Source organism: Rhinolophus sinicus, chromosome 1 (genome assembly GCF_057876585.1).
Source record: "Rhinolophus sinicus isolate RSI-liver-muscle chromosome 1, RSI-T2T, whole genome shotgun sequence".
NCBI classification, from domain to species: Eukaryota; Metazoa; Chordata; class Mammalia; order Chiroptera; family Rhinolophidae; genus Rhinolophus; species Rhinolophus sinicus.
In genome coordinates this window covers 25943316-25964203 of record NC_142501.1, presented here as the reverse complement: position 1 = coordinate 25964203, position 20888 = coordinate 25943316, and the positions used below count along the sequence as shown (strand labels likewise).

The 20888-nt window shown below is 41.0% G+C and overlaps 1 protein-coding gene across 2 annotated transcripts; it reads right to left on the bottom strand.

The window, feature by feature from the left end:
* Positions 1 to 4890: 4890 nt before the first annotated feature.
* C1S (complement C1s) lies at positions 4891 to 19215 on the bottom strand. 2 transcript variants are annotated; one of them, XM_088797671.1, is made up of 12 exons: positions 19023 to 19215; positions 17982 to 18060; positions 17504 to 17711; positions 17137 to 17314; positions 16149 to 16274; positions 15518 to 15717; positions 15157 to 15310; positions 14675 to 14790; positions 14195 to 14273; positions 13587 to 13715; positions 7130 to 7204; positions 4891 to 6092 (listed from the first exon to the last, which is right to left on the bottom strand). In XM_088797671.1, exons 1-12 carry the CDS (start codon positions 19198 to 19200, stop codon positions 5302 to 5304), a joined length of 2313 nt encoding a protein of 770 aa, XP_088653797.1. In that variant the 5' UTR covers positions 19201 to 19215; the 3' UTR covers positions 4891 to 5301. The 2 variants fall into 2 exon arrangements, with proteins under 2 accessions (XP_088653797.1, XP_019610025.1); XM_019754466.2 differs by lacking the exon at positions 19023 to 19215 and having other exon boundaries at positions 4892 to 6092; positions 17982 to 18147.
* Positions 19216 to 20888: the final 1673 nt, after the last annotated feature.

The following is a 20888-nucleotide window of genomic DNA, read 5'->3' as shown; positions in this document are numbered from 1 at the left end:
GACAAGGACACTACAGGAAAAGAAAATTATAGGTCAATATCCCTGATGAATATAGATGCAAAAACATCCTCAATAAAATATTAGCAAACCAAACTCAACAGTATATTAAAAGGATCATACCCTATGATCAAGTGTGATTTATTCCAGGGCTGCAAAGATGGTTCAATATCCACAAATCAATGTGTACACTGCATTAACATAATAAAGGATAAAAGTCATGTGATCATCTCAATAGATGCAGTAAAAGCATTTGACAAAATTCAACATTTTTTCGTGATAAAAACTCTCAACAAACTGGATATAGAGGTCACATATCTCAACATAACAAAAGCCATATATGACAAGTCCACAGCTAACATACTAAACAGTGAAAAGCTGAAAGCTTTTCCTCTAAAAACAGGAACAAGACAAATATGCCCACTCTCACCAGTTTTATTCAATATAGTACTAGGGGTCCTAGTCAAAGCAATTAGCTAAGAAAAAGAAATAAAAGGCATCCATATCAAAAAGAAAGAAGTAAAATTGACTCTATTTGTGGATGACATTGTAATATATATAGAAAACCATAAAGATGCCACCAAAACAGATTGTTAGAACTAATAAATGAATTCAGTGACGTTTCAGGAAACAAAATCAACATGCAAATATCAGTTGTGTTTCTATACATTAACAACAAACTATCAGAAAGAGAAATTAAGAAAACAATTTCATTTTCAATAGAATCAAAAAGAATAATATGCCTAAGAATAAATTTAACCAAGGAGGTGAAAGATCTATACACTGAAAACTATAAAACATTGATGAAAGAAAATGAAGACACAAATAAATAGAAAGCTATTCCATGCTCATGGATTGGAAGAGTTAATATTGTTAAAATGTCCATGCTGCCTAAAGCTATCTATAGATTTGATGCAGTCCCTATAGAAATTCCAATGGCATTTTTCACAGAAATAGAAAAAACAATCCTAAAATTTGTGTAGAATCACAAAAAACCCTGAATAGCCAAAGCAATCTTGAAAAAGAACAAAGCTAGAGGCATCACACTTCCTGATTTCAAACGATATTACAAAGCTATGGTAATCAAAACAATATGGTATTGGAATAAAAACAGACACGTAGATCAGTGAAACAGAATAGAGAGCCCAAAAATAAACCCACACATATATGGTAAATTAATTTTTCAGAAAGGAGCCAAAAACATACAATTGAGAAAGGACAATCTATTCAATAGATGTTGCTGGAGAAACTAGATTTGCCACATGTAAAAGAATTAAACTAGATCCCTATCTTAGACCATACAGAAAAATTAACTTTAAAAAAAGTGGTTAATCCTAAAGACTTGAATGTAAGACCTGAAATCATAAAACTAGAAGACAATATAGGGGGGAAGCTCCTGGACATTGGTCTTGGCAGTGACTTTATTTTTTATTTGACACCAAAAGCAAAGACAACAAAAACAAGTGAGACTACACCAAACTAAAAAGATTCTGCTCAGCAAAGGAAACCATCAACAAAATGAAAAGACAACCTACCAGATGGGAGAAAATATTTGCAAACCACATATCTGGTAAGGGATTGATATCCAAAATATACAAGGAATTCACAAAGCTCAATAGCAAAAAAGGAAATAACCCAATTTAAAAATGGGCAAAGAGCCTGAATAGACATTTTCCCAAAGAAGACATACAAATGGCCAACAGGTATATTAAAAGGTGCTCAGCATCACTAATCATCAAACAGATGCAAATCAAAACCCAATGAAATATTACCTAACATGTGTTAGGATGGCTATTATCAAAAAGACAAGAAATTAACAAATGCTGGCAAGGATGCGGAGAAAAGGGAACACTTGTATGGTGTCATTGGGAATGTAAACTGGCACAGCCACTGAGGAAAGCAGTATGGAGTTTTCTCAAGAAACTAAAAACAGAACTTAACCCATGATCCAGCAATCCCACTTCTGGGTATATATCCAAAGGAAATGAAACTATAATCTCAAAGAGATATCTATACTCCCATGTTCATTGCAGCATTATTCACAATAGCCAAGGTATGGAAACAACCTAAGTGTCCGTCAACAGATGAATGGGTCAAGAAAATGCCATATATATGTGTGTGTGTGTGTGTACATATATATGGTGCCCAAAAAATGTATACACATTTTAAGAAAGGAAAACTGTATTAAATTGTAATACTCGATATATATCGATAACAAAAGATGAATACAAATCACATTTGACTTCTGCAATTACAAGAGCTGCTCAAAGTGGTTCCCATCAGCGTCCAGACACTTCTGATTATGGCAAACTACTGCTTGAGCAATGTTGACCAAAGTGTCCACTTGTATACATTTTTTTGGCACTTCCAGTATATATATGTGTATATATATATATATATATATATATATATATATATATATATATATATATTCTCATGTGTGTGTATGTCTGTATAGGTATAGGTATATATCATATTTTATGATATATGATATACATACACACAATGAGATATTGTTCAGTCTTTAAAAAGAAGGAAATCCTGTCATTAGTGACAACATAGATGAATCTGGAGGGCATTATGCTAAGTAAAATAAGCCAGACAGAGAAAGGCAAATACTGCATGGTATCACTCATGTGGAATCTTTAAAAAAAAAAAAAAAAAAAGGCAAATTCATAGAAACAGATAATAGATAAGTGGTTGCCAGGGGTGGAGTGTGGGGGAAATAGCTAGTAAGATCTGAGGATCTGATGTTTACTATGATGAATATAGTTGATAACAATGTACAAGTATTGTATAATTGAAATTTGCTAAGAGAGGACAACTTAAATATTCTTACCCCCCAAAAAATTTAAAGGTAAATATGTCAGGTGATGGAGTATTAACTAACTTGACGAAAAGAATCCTTTTACAATATATATGTATACCAAATCATCATATTGTACACTTTAAATATCTTAAAATTTTGTCAATTATACCTCAATAAAGCTGAAAAATAGCTTTGTCATATTTTTAATTTTAAGAAAGAACAGATATGCAGAAAGCATAAAGTCCCATTTCTACTGAATATATTTCTGATTCTAAGAATCACAATAAAGGCAGCTTTAGAGAGTCCCAAAATTTCTCTAGCCCCTTCTGGACTAACTCAGTTTCAACTAGGCTCCTTCCCACTAAGTCCTCTTGGCCTCTGGGCACCTTCTTTTCTCCCTGGCATGAGTTGCTGATCTATCAGTCCACTTTCTTCTGACCAAAGAATGTGACATTCAGCTGCTTCAAAAAGTTAAGTCCTCTCCTGAGTTTCAGGTAAAGCAGACATATGTTGTTCCCAAGTAACTTGCAAAGCAATATGATTGATACCCTTTAATTAAAGCCACAATGAATGAATTAATTTCTAGGCCTTGGTGATGAGCCCTTCCTGGCTCTGAAGCCTCTGATGATTCATTTAGAACCCCTCCCTGCCATTCATCCAAGGAAATGTTACTGTGGTATAGTTAACCGTGCAAAACCACACCCACGCCGCTGTACAAAGCAGCGGTACGGAGGGGTTTTCTCACCAATACCTCAGCCCATCAACAAGAGCAAATCCCAAATAGACTGAAGATTCTCTCTGGCAGGGCTGAAATGCCTTCTTCTGTTACTTATCAAATTCCAGGTTAATTTTTTTTCTATTACTCCAATTATTATAAATAAGAAGGAACATTTCTACATCACAAGTATGGTTCTTAAAATTTTTCCAACTCTTTTTTCTCTAGAGGAATCTCCCTTCTCCTACCCAAAATACTGTAGTTGAGGGTACACTGTCAATTCCATTGCACATGTAATGACAGGCAGGTGGGGAGATGTGGTTACAAGGTATACGGTTAAGAAACAATGTAAATGGCTTTATGCTACTTGGCTGATTTGACTCAATTCTTCCAGATGTTCCCTATTGTAATCCCCTTTGGTTCTTCAGATCTTTCGATTCGAGTTCTGGTTACTTCATCATGTGTTAGGCTCCAGTCTAAGGTCAACTGTTGAATTTAGCCCTTTTGGTCTATGGAAGATCAAAGTCCTTTTTTGATAGGCCACAAATACATCCCTTTTGGCTTCTGGTAAAAGTGGTGTCCTGAAAGCCACGTGTCACATCAAACAAACCAAAGTCCTCCAGAACTTTTAATCTACAGCTTTCATTGGACACCTTGTTAGAGCAACTGACACCCTAAAATAGCTATCCTATCCTCTGTTTTAAAAATACTAGTCTCTGTTGTGTGGTTATTTTTTATCACTAGTCATTTTGGGGGGAAGAGAAGCTTTCTGGGGCAGTTTCCATTCCCTTGACAAAAAAAAAAAATAGAAGGGAGAGGCTTTGGGTCCATTCTCACTGGGATTTTCAGCTATGACATCTTGGTGCAGAGTTCAATCCAGAGAAGACATTGTTGCTTAGCTGACCGATTAACCAAAACCACCAGGAAAGCAGATGAAAGCATGCTGAATTTCTTTTCTTTTTCTTTTGTATTAAGTCATAATATTATATGATACAAATGAGAACTAAAGGAAAATTAATTTTCAGGAGACATATTGAAGCAATTTACACCTCAAATTTTTATACTTACAGAAGATCTTAAACAGCCAATTCTAACTGTTGTATGTGGATTTCTCAGTGAGGTTCAGATATGTTTGATGAGTTTCAAAAGCAGAACACAGTACCTTGTGTTACTAATGTTCCTGTTAATCCACAATATACAGTAAATTTCAATTGGAAGAGAGGAAAAAAGCTGAATTCCCTGTTTTCATGATCATTAAATATTAGCTGCTAGACACATGAGTTTCCATGACACAACAGCCCTCTCCTCACTCACACTCTCCTCCCATGGTGCAGAGGTCTTGATGTGGAATAAGGCAAATCAGGCAGAACTGGGTTATAAACATGCTTTATTACAAGTAGATAGTAGACATTGAGAATGATAAAGTAAATGGAACTTTGAATGGGTAAAGGGGAAACAAAAGTCAAGGATATGCCCAACAGTAAATTTCAGAGTCAGAACTGTAACACCAGGCAGTCATTAGAAAAGGGGACGCCCTGTGGAATAGTGCAAGATAGCGGTGCCCTTCCCATGTTGTTATCCATAGTATATATTCAGGAGAGAGGAATTCACAGATTCAGACCACACTGAATGACCAACACAATGTTATGATAAAACACTACCTCCAGCCATATATCCCATGTCTTCACTCAGTCATGGTGAAGTGATGGGAATATTGTGAAGAATGGAAAGACACAAATTGATTCTACCACCTCGGAAAGGCTGGTGATATATGTATAGATTAGTCCATACTGGGGGTACTATTTTCCTGCATAGTCTTCTTTATCCAGTCAATGTAGTTCTTCACTCGTGTGTAGATCCCATAGGTCCCACATTCGGGGCCCCAGGACACCAGGCCAGCTACATAGAATTTGGATTCACCGGGAATCTGTATAGCAAGGGCCCCACCACTGTCCCCATCACAGCTATCAACACCCCTCTCTCCTCCAGCACAGATCATGTTATCAGTGAAAACATAGGTATTTGTAGCAATTTTTGGATTTTTCCCCTTCACTTCCTTGCACTTTGATAAGGGAGCAATGGGTATCTTTGCTCCTCTGAGCACTCTAACGTTATCTATTCTTTCCGTTTTGCCCCAGCCTGAGATCAGTCCCAGGTCTCCCACTGAAGGGTCGTATTTTGAAGAGGGGCCAGGCAGGCAGATAGGGGAGACTGTGGGTCCCATCTTCACTGGGTTTTTCAGTCGCACCAGCGCAATGTCATTGTCAAAATTCTTCCGTGTACTCGATTCATCCAGCGATTCCCAACCAGGATGAATAATCACACGCTCAGCAGTGAGCATCTGGGCCTTACTCAGCTCTGAGGTGACCACTGAGGTAGATCCAACATACATGTCTGGGTTTTGGCCGTCCACAACATGGGCAGCTGTTAGCACCCAGTACTCATCAATGAGAACCCCACCAGCCCGTGGGTTCAAAAAGAAGACTTGCCAGGGAAAATTTTTAATATCTGCTTTGACTCCTCCAAATATCCTCCCTTTTCCTTTAAAGGTCTCGGTGGGGGTACCACAGACTAGAAAGGAACAAGAACAAGGTAGTAAGGGAGCAGGAAATATATCACTGGCCTCCTACAAATCCAAAACCATTCAAAAACCTGCTGAGCTTCAGAGTTCTCTAGCATAATATAGTCAACCCTGTATTTGGTCAACCATTTCAATACCTGACTAATTCCTAACTTACATAAGGAGCTAACATCCCATGTTACCACTGCTACATCAGGCTTGTGAGAGAAACTGAGCAAACCAAGGTAATGTGTGAAGTACTAGTGCCTCACACTGTGGACAGCTTGACTCATGGCCCCTGTAGGGTTACACCTCACCCCAGGCTCAGCACATGGGGCCCAACTGGGGGCCACACTGGGAAACTCTTCATACAGATGGTGGGGGAGACAAGCATCTACCTTCTTCTGAGGCCCAGATCAAACACTTATCATCTTCTTTACTGAAGTCCTAATTGTCGCTGAGTCCCTCCTAATGATCTATGGAAATAGGGCAGAGAGAGGGTTCTCTTCTTTCATCTTTCATCTCACTCCCCATGGATTGGCTCCAGGTTCAATCACGTTGCTACTACCCAGTATAACTAAAACTGAATTTTATTTCAGATGAAGTTGGCTTACCTAAATCCCTCTCTAGTCAGCCTGAATGGACTCTGAGTTGCACAGACCTGAGTTCAAAGCCTTTCCCTGCCCCTTACCAACTCTATGAACTTGCACTCAATTCACTAATCTGTAAAGTGAGACTTATAATACCTAACTTGTAATGTTGTTGCAAGGACTTGAATGAGATAATAAATGCAATTAATTAGCTCTCAGTAACACTGTTGTTACTATCAGGATTATTATCCTTGCTTTGCCTGAGAGCCTTCTTCTACTCAACTCTGAACTGCCTGCAACCCTTCATATCTTTTATTGTCTCCACCTCACTAAGCTAGACTCTGATAGCCCCAGATTTTTAAGTCCTTTTCCAAGATAATTACAGCTACTTTCAGAAGGTGACCCCACTTACCTGCAACTGTGGCTATGGTCTCTACCCAAGACTGAGCCCTGATTACCTGGAACACATTTTGGCAGCTCTGTGCCCAGCAACTCATTCACCCAGCTCCCATTTCCAGCGCACTGATACTCCCCTGGAATAACAAAAGGGATACAGGACACACTCATCACCACATCTTTTCTCTTCCATTTACCCCTTTCATTGAGAGCCTCAGCTCCTCTGGGACTTGAGGAGGAGATCAGATCAAATCAATTAGAAAAGAATCTTGAGAACATCTTCTAAACCATCTCTCTGACCTCTATCCTTCCTGGGGAGGGAAAGGAACAGTCTTCAAAGCAGAAGGAAGATGGTTATGGTAAACATTGGGAAGTGCTTCAAGAGGGAAAATAAAATTAATTAATTAAAATAAAATTTTAAAAGCAATGAAGTGGGACCTATTGTGTCTCATGCAGTCCTTCATCTAGCACTACCAATGCCTCTCCATCAAGAAAGCCAGTCATGAGAGAGATCCAAGATGGCAGAATAGATAAACATTGTGGTGTTTCCTCCTGTAAACAAATTAAAATTGTAACTAAATTATAGAACAATCAACCCAGAGAACCATTTGAAGTCTGGCTGAACAGAAGTTTTATAACTAAGGCTATAAAGAAACCATGTCAAGACTGGTAGGAGGAGCAGAGATATGAAATGGGCTGGCCCCAAACCTCTGTGTGAAGGTTCCCCCCAGAGAAGCAAGGGACTCCAACCCCATACCAGACTCCCCATCCCAGAGTACTGGTGCCAGGCAGAGGAGACCCACAACATCTGGCTGTGAAAAACAGTGGGGATTCCAACAATCCTGGTGTGACAGAAGGCTTCAGAAAACCCAGACGTCCTCTTAAATGGCGCGCACACAGACTTTCTGCCCAGGCATTCACCCTGGGCTCCGGTGGAGGGACCGTGACTTGGGGGATGTCGGAGGCATACGAGGGGCAGACTAAGGTGTGTAGTTTCATAGCAAGGGCTGGAGGACAGTTGCCATTTTCCCTGTGTGGGATCATTCCTCCCATGCAACCACCATCTTTCCTGTGTTGAGCCCTCTCCCCATGCCCATGACCAAACCTAAATCTGAATTGGTCTGGTGAGCTCCATTAGGACCCTATGCCACCCAACTCCCCCAATGCTGGAGATACTTTCTTGAGAGCAGCCAGCCCTGCCCACATTGCACTTTTTCTTGGGAAACTATCAGAGTCTGTGGGTCCCAGGCGGGCAGTGGCTGGCCTCAATGTGCTCTGAGACTTTTGCTAAGTAGCTCAAGGCTCAGCACTGGCACCAAACTAGAGTCTACATTAACCTGGTGACCACAACTATTCCATCTCTAGTGACTCCCTGAGACCCTGCCTCACCCAACTCACATACTACACGAGGCTTTATCAGTGGCTGAACCTTAAGGGAACTGTCAGGTGGAAGCAGGACTTGGGGTGCCCTGGATTTTTGCAAAGCTACCCCAGGCCTGATACTGGAGGCAGTTGTCCTCAGTTCTCAGCATGGCCTCTCCCACATGCCTCCAATTTTTAGTTCAGGCAGCGAACAACTGTGGATCACTTTGTAGCTCCTACCAGGTAGTCCCTAGCTGGTCACAGACAGTGGGTGACCTGGGCCTGCACCAGAACCCCTCCTAAGAGGTCCCAGAACCAACATACTCGAAGGTTGGCTTCAGACTACAGCAGAATACCACCTAATTAGCCCCACCAGTGGCACACACAAAGGGCGGTCTCAACAGGCACCAGAGCCTCCTGGAGCAAATCGTACTAAGAGGGGGAAGCCCTCCTGACTGCAGCCCATAAGTTGTGGATGTGGCCACACTCCACAACCAATCAGCCTGAGGGCCAATGCTACCCACTGATATGCCAATAGCAAGCAAGCCTAAATTATAACAGAAGAGTACATATAACCCAAACAAGGGACACTCCTGGAGCACCTGGAGCAAGTGATAAGGGAGATTGTGCCAGGGCCCCACAGGGCACCTACTACATAAGGCCACCCAGCCAACACTGGGAGACATAGCAGATCTACCTAATACATAGAGACAAATACAGAGAGGTTGCCAAAATGAGAAAACAAAGAAATATGTCCCAAATGAAAGAACAGGAGAAAACTCCAGAAAAAAATAACTAAATTAAATGGAGGCAAGCAACCTACCAGAAACAGAGTTCAAAACAATGGTTATAAGGATGCTCAAAAAACTTAGTGAAAACTTCAATAGAGAGATAAAAAGCATAAAAAATAACATGGAAACCATAAAAAGGAACCAGTTGGAAGTGAAGAATACAATAACTGAAATGAAAAATGCATGAGAAGGAATCACCAGCAAACTAGATGAAGCAGAGGATTGAATCAACAATTTGGAAGACAAGGTAGCAAAGACAATCAGAACAGCAAAAAGAATCCAAAAAAATTAGGATAGTTTAAGAGACTCTGGGACAACATCAAGCATAACAACATATGCATCATAGGGGTAACAGAAGGAGAAGGAAGAAAGCAAGAGATTGGAGAACGTATTTGAAGAAATAATGACTGAAAACTTTCCTAACCTGGTGAAGGAAATAGACATACAAGTCCAGGAAGTGCAGAGACTCTCAAGCAAGATGAACCCAAATAGGTCCACAAGAAGACATATTATCATTAAAATATCAAAGGTTGGGGGCTGGCCCGGTGGCTCAGGCAGTTAGAGCTCCATGCTCCTAACTCCGAAGGCTGCCGGTTCGATTCCCACATGGGCCAGTGGGCTCTCAACCACAAGGTTGCCAGTTCGACTCCTCGAGTCCCGCAAGGGATGGTGGCCTCTGCACCCTGCAACTAAGGTTGAACACGGCACCTTGACCTGAGCTGCCTCCTGAATGACTCAGTTGGTTGGAACGCGGGCTCTCAACCACAAGGTTGCCGGTTCAACTCCCACAAGGGATGGTGGGCTGTGCCCCCTGCAACTAGCAACAGCAACTGGACCTGGAGCTGAGCTGTGCCCTCCACAACTAAGACTGAAAGAACAACAACTTGATGCTGAACAGCACCCTCCACAACTGAGATTGAAAGGACAACAACCTGACTTGGAAAAAAGGCCTGGAAGTACACACTGTTCCCCAATAAAGTCCTGTTCCCCTTCCCCAATAAAATCTTTTTTAAAAAAATGTCAAAGGTTAAAGAAAAAGAGAGAATCCTAAAAGCAGCATGAGAAAGGCAACTAGTAATTTATAAGGTAGCCTCCCTAAGATTGTCAGCTGATTTCTCAGAAAATTTGTGGGCCAGAAGGGACTGGCACAAAATATTCAATGTGTTGAAAAGTAAAGGCCTACAACCAAAGGTACTCTACCCAGCAAGGCTGTCATTTAAAATTGAAGAGCAGATAAAGAACTTCACAGACAAGAAAAAGATAAGGGAATGTTAGGGAGACTTCTTTAAGATGAAAATATATCAAAATTATGACTAATAAAATGGCAATAGCTATGTACGAGGTTGGACAATTAAGTTTGTGAACTTATCCTAGAAAAAGCTCTACATACCTCATTGCTGAATATCACTATTGTCACCTTTGAAGTACTTCCCTTGGGAAGCTATGCACCCACACCAGCACCTAGTCCACCCTGCAAAGCAATTTTGGAACTCTTTTTTTGGAATGGCCATCAGAGCTGTCATCATATTACCCTTGATGTCCTGAATGTCATCAAAATATTTTCCTTTCAATAGTTCCTTTATCTTCAGGTAAAGAAAGAAGTCATGGGCTGGTTCAGTGGCTCAGATAGTTGGAGCACCATACTCCTAACGCCAAGGTTGCCAGTTCAATTCCCACATGGACCAGTGAGCTGCGCCCTCTACAGCTAAGATTGTGAACAACGGCTCTCCCTGGAGCTGGGATGCCGTGAGCAGCTGGAGGTCCGTGTGAGCTGCCGTGGGCTGCCCTGGGCTACCGTGTGCTGCCATGAGCGGCTGGTGGCCAGAATGAGTGGCCAGCAGCCAACGTGTGTGTCTGGAGCTGGCGAGAGCTGCCGTGAGCTGCTGTGAGCGGCCGACCACCAACCGGTAACCGAATGCTTCAGCCAGAAGAGCGCAAGGCTCATAATACCAGCATGGGTCAGGAAGCTGTGTCCTACACAACTAGACTGAGAAACAACAGCTTGAACCAAAGTGAGGGGGAGAAAGGCGAAAAAGAAAAAAAAAAGAAAGAAGTCATTGGGGGCCAGATCAGGTGAGTAGGGAGGGTGTTCCAATAAGTTATTTGTTTACTGACTAAAACCTCCCTCACAGACAGTGCCATGTGAGCTGATGCATTGTCGTGATGCAAGAACCATGAACTGTTGGCAAAAAGTTCAGATCATTTTCGTCTAACTATTTCACACAGCCTTTTCAGCACTTCCAAATAGTAAATTTGGTTAACTGTTTGTCAAGTTGGTACAAATTCATAATGAATAATCCCTCTGATATCAAAAAAAGGTTAGCAACATCGTTGCAGCAAGTTCACAAACTTAATTGTCAGACCTCGTATCTATCAACAATTACTTTCAATGTAAATAGATTAAATGTTCCAATCAAAAGACATAGGAGATGGGGCAGCCGTTTGGCTCAGTTGGTTAGAGTGCAGTGCTCATAACACCAATGTCGCCAGTTCGATCCCCACATGGGCCAGTGAGCTGCGCCCTCCACAACTAGATTGAAAAAAAACAACGATGACTTGGAGCTGATGGGTCCTGGAAAAACACAGTTTCCCAGTATTCCCCAATAAAAATTTAAAAAAAAAGAAAGACATAGGAGGGCTGAGTGGATAAGAAAACAGAACCCTTACATATGCTGCTTAAGAGACTCACTTCAGATTGAAAGTCACACGCTGATGGAAAGTAAAGGGATGGAATTTCATGAAAATGGAAACAAACAAACAAAAAGCTGGGATATCAATACTTATACCAGACAAAATAGACTTTAAAACAAAGACTATAACAAGAGACAAGGAAGGACCCAGTAATCCCACTTCTGGGTATTTATCTAAAGAAACTCAAACGCTACTTTGAGGGGACCTGTGTATCCACATGTTCATTGCAGCATTGTTTATAATTGTACACCTGAAACCTATGTAGCTGTACTAATCATTGTCACCCAATAAATTTTAATTTTAAAAAATCAGAAAACAATTGCCAAGATGTGGAGGCAGCTTGGCGATGATGAAAGAATGGATAAAGAGGAGGTGGTACATATATACAAAGGAATATTGCTCAGCCATGGAAGGGAATGTGTTCTTGCCATCTGCAGCAGCATGGATGGACCTGGAAGATACTGTGCTGAGTGGAGTGTCAGACGGAGAAAGACAGATGCAATGTGGTTTTACTTACATGTGGAATCTAAAGAACAAAATAAACAAACAAAAAAAGAACCAAACTCATAGATACAGAAAACATTCTGATAGTTGACAGATGAGAGGGGGGTTGAGGGTGTGAGTGGAAAAAAAGGGAAGAGATTAAGAAATATAAATTGGTTGTTAAAAAGTAGTTATAGGGATGTAGGGTATAGCATAAGGAATATAGTCAATATGATTATTGTAACAATTACATATGGTGTCGGATGGGTACTAGATTTGCTCAGGTGATAGATGGGAGTGGGTTGGGGGACAGGGTAAAAAAGAAGTATAAATTTGTAGTTACAAAATAGTCATCAGGATGTAAAGTAAAGCATAGGGAATATAATCAATGATATGGTAATAACTATGTACAGTGCCAGGTGGGTACTAGACTAGTCAGGGGGATCACGTCTTAAATTATATAAATGTCTAACCACTATACTGTACACCTGAAATTAATGTAAAATAATATTGAATTTCAATTGTAATTAAAAATGTTTTAAAGCAGGGAAAAGGTGAAGGGAAATAAGAGGTCCAAATTTCAGATATGAAACAAGCAACTCATGGGAACATATACACAGCATCAGGAATATAGTCAATAATATTGCGATAGCATAGCACGGTGTCAGATGGTTGCTGGACTTATGGTGATTACTTCTTTAGGTATATAAATGTTGAATAATTATGATGTACCCCTGATACTAATAAAAAATTGTATGTTAGCTATATTTTTAATAAAAATTTTTAAAAGAAAGGAAGGAAGGAAGAGAGAGGAGAGGAGAGGAGAGGAGAGGAGAGGAAAGAAAGTCATCGTAGTATGGTGACTTGAAGCTGGAAGCATTGCTCTTGTGGATTCTACATTAAGTGATTGGTCAAACCTGGATAACCACATGAAAATGGATATTGTTGGGGGAATTCCTGCCATAATTGTGAAACTGAGCTTAGGTGACTGCTATGATTCACTATCAATGATCCTATAGAACCCACCCTGCCCCCATATGAAAACGATATCTTTAGACCAAGCCAAAAGGATGAACAAAGTCCACCTCATCTCCTTCATTTCTCTACAAACTCTCTCCAACCCAGAAAGATTGTGCTATTCACCCTTCTAATACTTTCACCCTTTCTTTTTTCTCTAGTTAAAGAAACCTACCACTTTCTTCATCTTGCATGTAGTAATGTGGCTCCTCACACGTGTATCGAGTGACAGAACCAAATAAAGTATGTTCTGGTTCTTCGAATTTACCATTCTGAATGGGTTCAGGAAGGCCACAGTCCACAGCTATAATAAGAAGGCAGGAGAGAGATGGTCAGGATAACCACTTTCTCCCAGGAAGTCATTAGTCATTAGGCCAGTTATATCTTCCCAGCCATGTCTCTCATTCCTTCCCCATCCCCACATCAATATTCTCCCTATACCAGCTTCTCTGTTGCCATGCCCCCCAACTGATATCACTCAACTTACCAGCCCACCGAGTCTTGCCAATTCAGATATCCCCTTGAAAGCCCTTGCGGAAGCCAGGAATGGACCTATATGGTGCTATTGATTCTACCAATCCCACAGCCCCCTTCTTTGGAAGAAACCTGCTAGGCTGGCCTGGGACCAGATCAGGGCTGGGACTCCATAACTAGCTTCCCTGCAAAAACCCAACCCATTCTCACAAGCCTAAGAGGAAACCATGCATTTGAATCTTGATGTGCTGATCTTTCAGTCTCCTTTGGGAGAAAAAAAAGAGAGCCCCATTTCAAAGAGATACATACGCTGACATTTTAGTTTGGAATTACTCCACTTTCCATCGCTTTGACAAGTAGAATAGAAAGATGTTGAGCCAACACTTCCCTGCAGAATGATAGACATCACCATTAATTTATATGAAGGGATATGGGGTATCAAAATCAAAAAATGGAATCAATATCTCGCCTTGGATCAAGGAAGAATTCTCACCACAAAAAGCTTAGCAACATCTTAACAGAATTACCCAAAGTCCCCAGGAGTTAGGGCTAAAAGACAACTTTGCCCCAGCATATCAACTCCCCTTCCCTAGGGAGACTGTAGGCAGAAACAGAATGCCAAGCTGGCGAAGGAGCCCTATGACTCACAAGGAAGGACTAAAGACCATGAGCTGTTCTGTTAATGGAGAAGGTGTTATATCTTGCTCAAACAAGGACATTTAGTAAACAAGTTTTCAGTATGCTCATCCTGACCTAAGGAGTAGGGAGAAGTCCTTAATGGTACTTTACCTGTACAACTTCAAACCCATCCAAACAGTTTATCTTCACCACATCTTTGAACACATATTTTGCTTTCTCAGGCTCCCAAACAGAATTGACACTGACTTCTTTAGGACAGGGGATTGCTTGGAAACGACAGGAAACATTTTTTTTACCAAATAGGTAGATAATCTCTGTTCTATGCATATCATTCTCACACTTTATAAAATCATTCAGTCATTCCCAATCTTGATTCCAAATATTACTATATGGGGGTGTCTAAAATAAGATGGCATTGCCAACTAGCCATCCCCAAGTTGCCTGCACTCACAAGTCCAGTTGAAGCATTCCTAGACGTTGATCCATTTCTAGCAACCACTGACAGACTTAGATCTTGCTTTAAAGGGGAGTATCTCAAGATGCCTTTCCATAAAGCAATCCACTTGTTGTGATTTTACATTGTCCAGGGACTTTGGTACCACCAACCAAAGAGCAATTTTTAGATTACTCACGATCTCCATGATAACGAAGTTTCCAGCCCTTTCTTTGCTCTATTAGGTCAGTTTGGAAGATGATATTAAGAACATTACTCTTGGTTTCAATATTTAGTGGTCCAGGAAATCCATTACCACAGTAAGGACCAAATTGCTCATCTTTTGCAACAAACTGAAAGGACACAAAATGATGAAATCAGAAGAGAGAAAGAACTACAAGAGGCAAAATGGAAAGGGTAAAAGTAAGAGAGATAAATAAAAATAATATAAAATAAGATAAGGGCAGGGGAGAAAGGACAGAAGGAGAGAGAATTTGTCTTCAAGGAGAACTCTCTCTCTCTCTGTGATTTGGGAGGAAAACTAATCATTCATCACGCACAACTAAACTGTCAGCACAGTTGCCCTCTGAGTCAGCTGGTTCCACATCAAAATCTTCTCTCCGAACAGTCAACACCACTTGGAACCCTTCCTCTAACAGGATCTGATATTCACACCTTGAGTTCTCTGGGTATGCGTTGGGATAATTGGGACTTGTGATCTCCCCAATCAGTGCAGTGAATACATCCCCACTGCAGTTGACTAAGAGAGAAAAGAGAAAGGGGAATCAAATATTGGCTCAAGCAAAGAAGTTCCTGTCCTAGTCTATGACTACTCTTATGAACTGACTGGAGCCCATATGCAGCAATTACACACCTAATATATATTAGTAGACATACCCTATGTCTATTAGGTTTCCATCACATTGCTTATGACAGAGCCTTTCATAGTCATGAACAGCCCCAGGTAGACTCTTCACAGGCATCTATCTCTTTTTCCAATTAATTAACTTGACCCTGTAACTTTGTCTTCCTCCACTCTTACGGCTCCCTCTCAGCTTAGGGGTAACTAAGAATAGGTGACAAATCAAAACTGAAGCTAAGCAAAATTGGAAAGGTAGATAAATCCCTTACTGAAACCTCAAGCCATTCCAAATCCCAGGAATCATGCACCCCTCTTGGTGCCAAGCTCACCTCCACAGTTTTTCATATCATCATGGAGGAAGTATTCTGGGGGGCAGGAGCAGAAGTAACCACCAATGAAGTTGTTGCAGAAGTGGCTACAAGGGACATCGGCAAAGTCTGTGCACTCATTTACATCTACAAAAAGTAAAGAAAGATTGAGGTCAAAGACAAAGACCTAGAAGGAAGAAGGAGATTAAACCCAAAACTACAAGGGCAAGAAAAAGTAAGAAAGGCCTCCTGCTTAAAGACCTTCGATGAATCACATTTCAGGGTGGTATTATTCTCTATTACTCTCCTGAAATGTGATGCCAGAGTTGTGCCCTGCCATTGAAAAACTATAAGGGAGCTCTCAATGCCAGAGACCCTTGACATTGCTAACAAACAGAGCATTTGAGCTCCAAAGAAAACACTCTGCAAGCTAAACATAATGATATATCTTCTACAGGGAGGGACAATTAGTACATTTATTACTTTATATGACATTGGCACTTCTGTCAAATCTAAATCATAGTTTGGCTTTATGAGATGTTCTTTATTTTAAGCTGGAGATAGGTGTAGAAGCATGCAGAATTTGAAGGTTTCTTTGCTGTATATTAAATGGGTTTGAATACCATACATTCCTTGTGTGAGTCTTGGCAAGTTGTTTAACTTTCCTAGTCCTTACTTCGCTTATCTTTAAATGGAGATAACAATACCTACCTTGAAGAGTTGAGGTGAAGATTAAATTAATATAGATAAAATTTCTAATAGAGTGTCCACTTCATAGTGGTTTTCAATAAATTACTGTTTATTATCTGTTGTTACCATTATTATCATCACCATTAAGATATGATCATATGTTTGAATTTCACAAAGACCATTCACGGAGGGAACCAAACCAAGTCAACACTTCTAAGAGTTGTAAACAGAATCCTCATTCACTGAATTCCTCAATGTTAGTCCTGCTTCTAATCTTTTAGCTGGATTGATGAATCACATAGAGAAGGGTGAGCCTTACCTACGGCAACATAGTACGCAGCAAACCCAGTGAAACGCTCTTCATTGGAGAAGTCTGACCTAAAGATCACCTGAAGTTTATTGTATGGGACTTGGAACTCTTCCACAATTGCGGAGTTGGGATTCTTACTGGTCCTCTTTCCACAGATTTTCCCTTCTTCAAAGTCTCCTGACATTATCTAAGAGAAGTCAAAAAGAAGCTAGGAAAGAGTAATCTTTTGATATGAAGATCAGAGAAAAGGGACAGAGAGAATAGAACACATGCCACCTTAGGACTATTTGGTTCTAGTTCACTGAATGCCTGTGGCACTATATCTTCCTCATTTGACCACCCCAGCCCTATCCTGTATGTGCTTATTGTAATATACCTGCACTGAGTCATATGAGCAGTCCTCTGACAGCTCCAGGTCCAGATGGGTGAAGTAGAGGTGGATCCCGTACCCTTCAGGAACTTCTATATCCCAAGATTTCTCTATCTCATTGGGGTATGCCTGGGGATAGTTAGGGGACAGGATCTCCCCATACATAGTAGGCTCCGCATAAACCCATGTCAAAAGGGAAAACAAGACGATGCACCTGGGGGGGAAAAAGACAGATGGAGAGGTGGGTGACACAAGTACCAGCAAACTAGTGCAGACCTCCAGCATTTGTCACAGGGAGGAGGGCAACAGCACATAGAAGAGAATCTTAGGTTGGAAAAGCAAAAAAGGCTGAGGTCAAACCAAAACCCAGCCTTCAAAACTGAGCTGTTTTCTTACACTTGATCTTAGCCAAAAGGCCGAGAAGCGATTGTTTTCTTAAGAAGATGAAGAGAATGGAGTCCTCTGTACACTCATGGTTACTTACCACATCACTGGCAATTTGTCCATCCCTCGTGAGCAGCACGTCTCTTGGTCCTGGCTCTCTGTACCTTTGGACTTCGGAGCTAAAGGGGTGCCAGGCCTGGCTTATTTGTCTAACAAATACAGGCACCTGCTTTGGTGGTAGAGGGCCACCTGGGGTTCAGTGTCACCTTCATAATAATAATAACACACAGCTTAAACAGTCATATTAATAATCATCTCCATATGACACCTATCCTCTCACACCCTCCCTGGTTCTACTTCAATTAATTTTCTATACTATAACTAAATCTTATCCCTCTCCCATTGCTTCTCTAGATCTTATCCCACTTTTTCTCCAAAAAAATGAGTACTTTCTCCCAGTTTTCTTCCTCCTTCTGTCCTCCCCTCTCACCCTCATCCCCTACTGCCACCCCGTCTCTATCAGTCTCTCTCTTGCCCTCACAGAACAATATTCCCATTTCCACTCACGTTTTTCAGGAGTCTTTCTCCATCGTGACCAACCACCTGACATTTCCCCCTCCTCTTTTGACAATGATCCCCCCATCACTTCAAATCAGCTCTTTTTACTGTGTTTCCTATTGCACACATTTTTGTTGATACTCCCAGTGACCACTAATAGAACAAAGAGCTTCTTTCACTAGGGTAAGGCAGTTACCTTGGGAGAAGTGGTCTGAGACAGGGTTGGGTGGGGAAGGAGAAAAGGGACAGCTGAATGACAAGAAACATAAAAGGAAAGGAAAGGTATTCCCTCAATTTTCTATATTAATTTTCCAGGTTTTTCCCCCCTTTACTAGAAAGACATCTTCCCACAGTTCCTAGAAAAGTCTTACCAAATATTGCTAAGTCTGAAAACAGTGGTAGGTAGTGGGATGATATGAGGGTGAATGGGGTCAACCTAAGAGAAATAGGTTGTCTATGTTTTGCCTTCTCTTTATTCTACTCTTTCCAGCCCTCCATCTTTGCCTGAAACCTTCACATGTGAAGTTTTATGCCTTTCTTTTTCTCTTTATCAAAGCTCTGCTCTTCATTTTTAAGGTTTTACCTTCAGAAGCTGATGGGAGCAAGTGTGTCAGTCCCTTCTCTCTTGCCAGTGGGCATGCTAGGCAACCCTGCCGGCTCCCAGGAAGAAAAGCACAGGGCCTGGACGCTCCCTCTTCAGGAACCTCCGCTGGCCTCCCTGTCCTGGTTCTGTTCATATGATTCTCTACCCTAGTGTGCATGTCTGAAATTCCCTGATCTAAACAAGAGGGGGGTGGGAGACCACAACATAGGGAAAAGATAACTCAGCCTTGGAGCTCCCTCTGCTTTTGAAACAAGAACTGCACGCTTCTCTCTGGCCCTGAGATTCCTCTATCCAGTGCTCCAGGGGGAGAAAGAAGGAATGGGGAATTTCACCGATTGCCTAATGCTCTTTTTCAGCCAAAGGGTGTGTTACAGAGTTTTCTGGGAAGTCAGGTGATTTGTGGGAAAAGGAGGGGATGCATACTTGGGGGGAGGGGGGAGCCAAACCCAGAAAGTCCAACCCTCCAGTTGTGTATGAATTATGAATTAAGGGAGAATAGTTAACAGAAACATAGGTCTTCTCTGTCTTTAAAGCAAATGTAATAGTTAGATAATGACTTATATCTAGACCCAAGCTGGTATGAGATGACGCTTTCTCCTCCTTTTTTTTTTTTTTTTTTTTAAAGATTTTACTGGGGAAGGAGAACAGGACTTTATTGGGGAAGAGTGTGTACTTCCAGGGCTTTTTTCCAAGTCAAGTTGTTGTCCTTTCAATCTTAGTTGTGGAGGGCGCAGCTCAGCTTCAAGTTGTTGTCCTTTCAGTCTTAGTTGTGGAGGGCTCAGCTCAGCTTCAAGTTGTCTTTTCAGTCTTAGTTGTGGAGGGCGAAGCTCAGCTCCAGGTCCAGTTGCTGTTGCTAATTGGCAATCTTTGGAGTTAGAAGCACGGAGCTCCAACCGCCTGATCGACCCGGCCGGCCCCTCCCCTCTTCTTAAAATCCCCTCATATCTCCAAAAATCTAAATTCTATCCATCAATCAAGCCCCAGTTCAGCTACAATCCAGAGTCCCTTATCCATAATCCTTAGGTCCAGATATGTTTCAAAATTCAGAATTTTACAGATCTTAGAAAGACAGTACAGTACCTGGACCCAATATTAGATAACACCTCCTCCTCTCCCTCCCCTCAAAAGGCTGGGATAACACACCATTATCAAACATTAATATTTCTCAGCTAAACAGATTGATCTTCATAGTAACTGGAATAACTGAAATTGCAATTTAGTTTTAATTATATATTTATAAATTGTCTATGATTATAAATTATTTCACATCAGGTCAGGTTTTGGTACCAAATCAATTTTGGTGCCAAATTTGAAAATAAATAAATAAATAAATAAATAAATAAATAAATAAATAAAAGCTTTGTTTCCAGAGCCTTTTGGAATTTAGAGTTGCAGATACAGGACCAAGGAATGGTGGGCCTGTACAGTCCTCCACAAAGCCTTCCATGATCTCCCAGCTCTCCTTTATGTCCCTTATCACTTTCTAGCCCTATCTTAGTGACTGCACTCCAATGAATCTATAACTTCATCAATTGAAGATGCTCTCTTATTTTACAAACCGCTAGAAATAAAAAAGCTGCCAATTAAACTATGGTACACCATTGATTATAAGATGTATTCTGATTTCAGAAGTGTTAAGTGGTGGGGGTAACCAAGAGCCTCGCAATCCATGAAGCATGGTATTTGTGCACATGCATTACTTCTGGTAGACTCAGCAGTAGGCCTGGAGTCAGAGGACAGGTCCAAGTCCTATCTGTGACACTCACCAGCAGAGAGACTCTGGGCTCATTACCTAACTTCTTAGCTTCCTCAACCATAAAATTGAGATAATATCAGTTCTGCCTA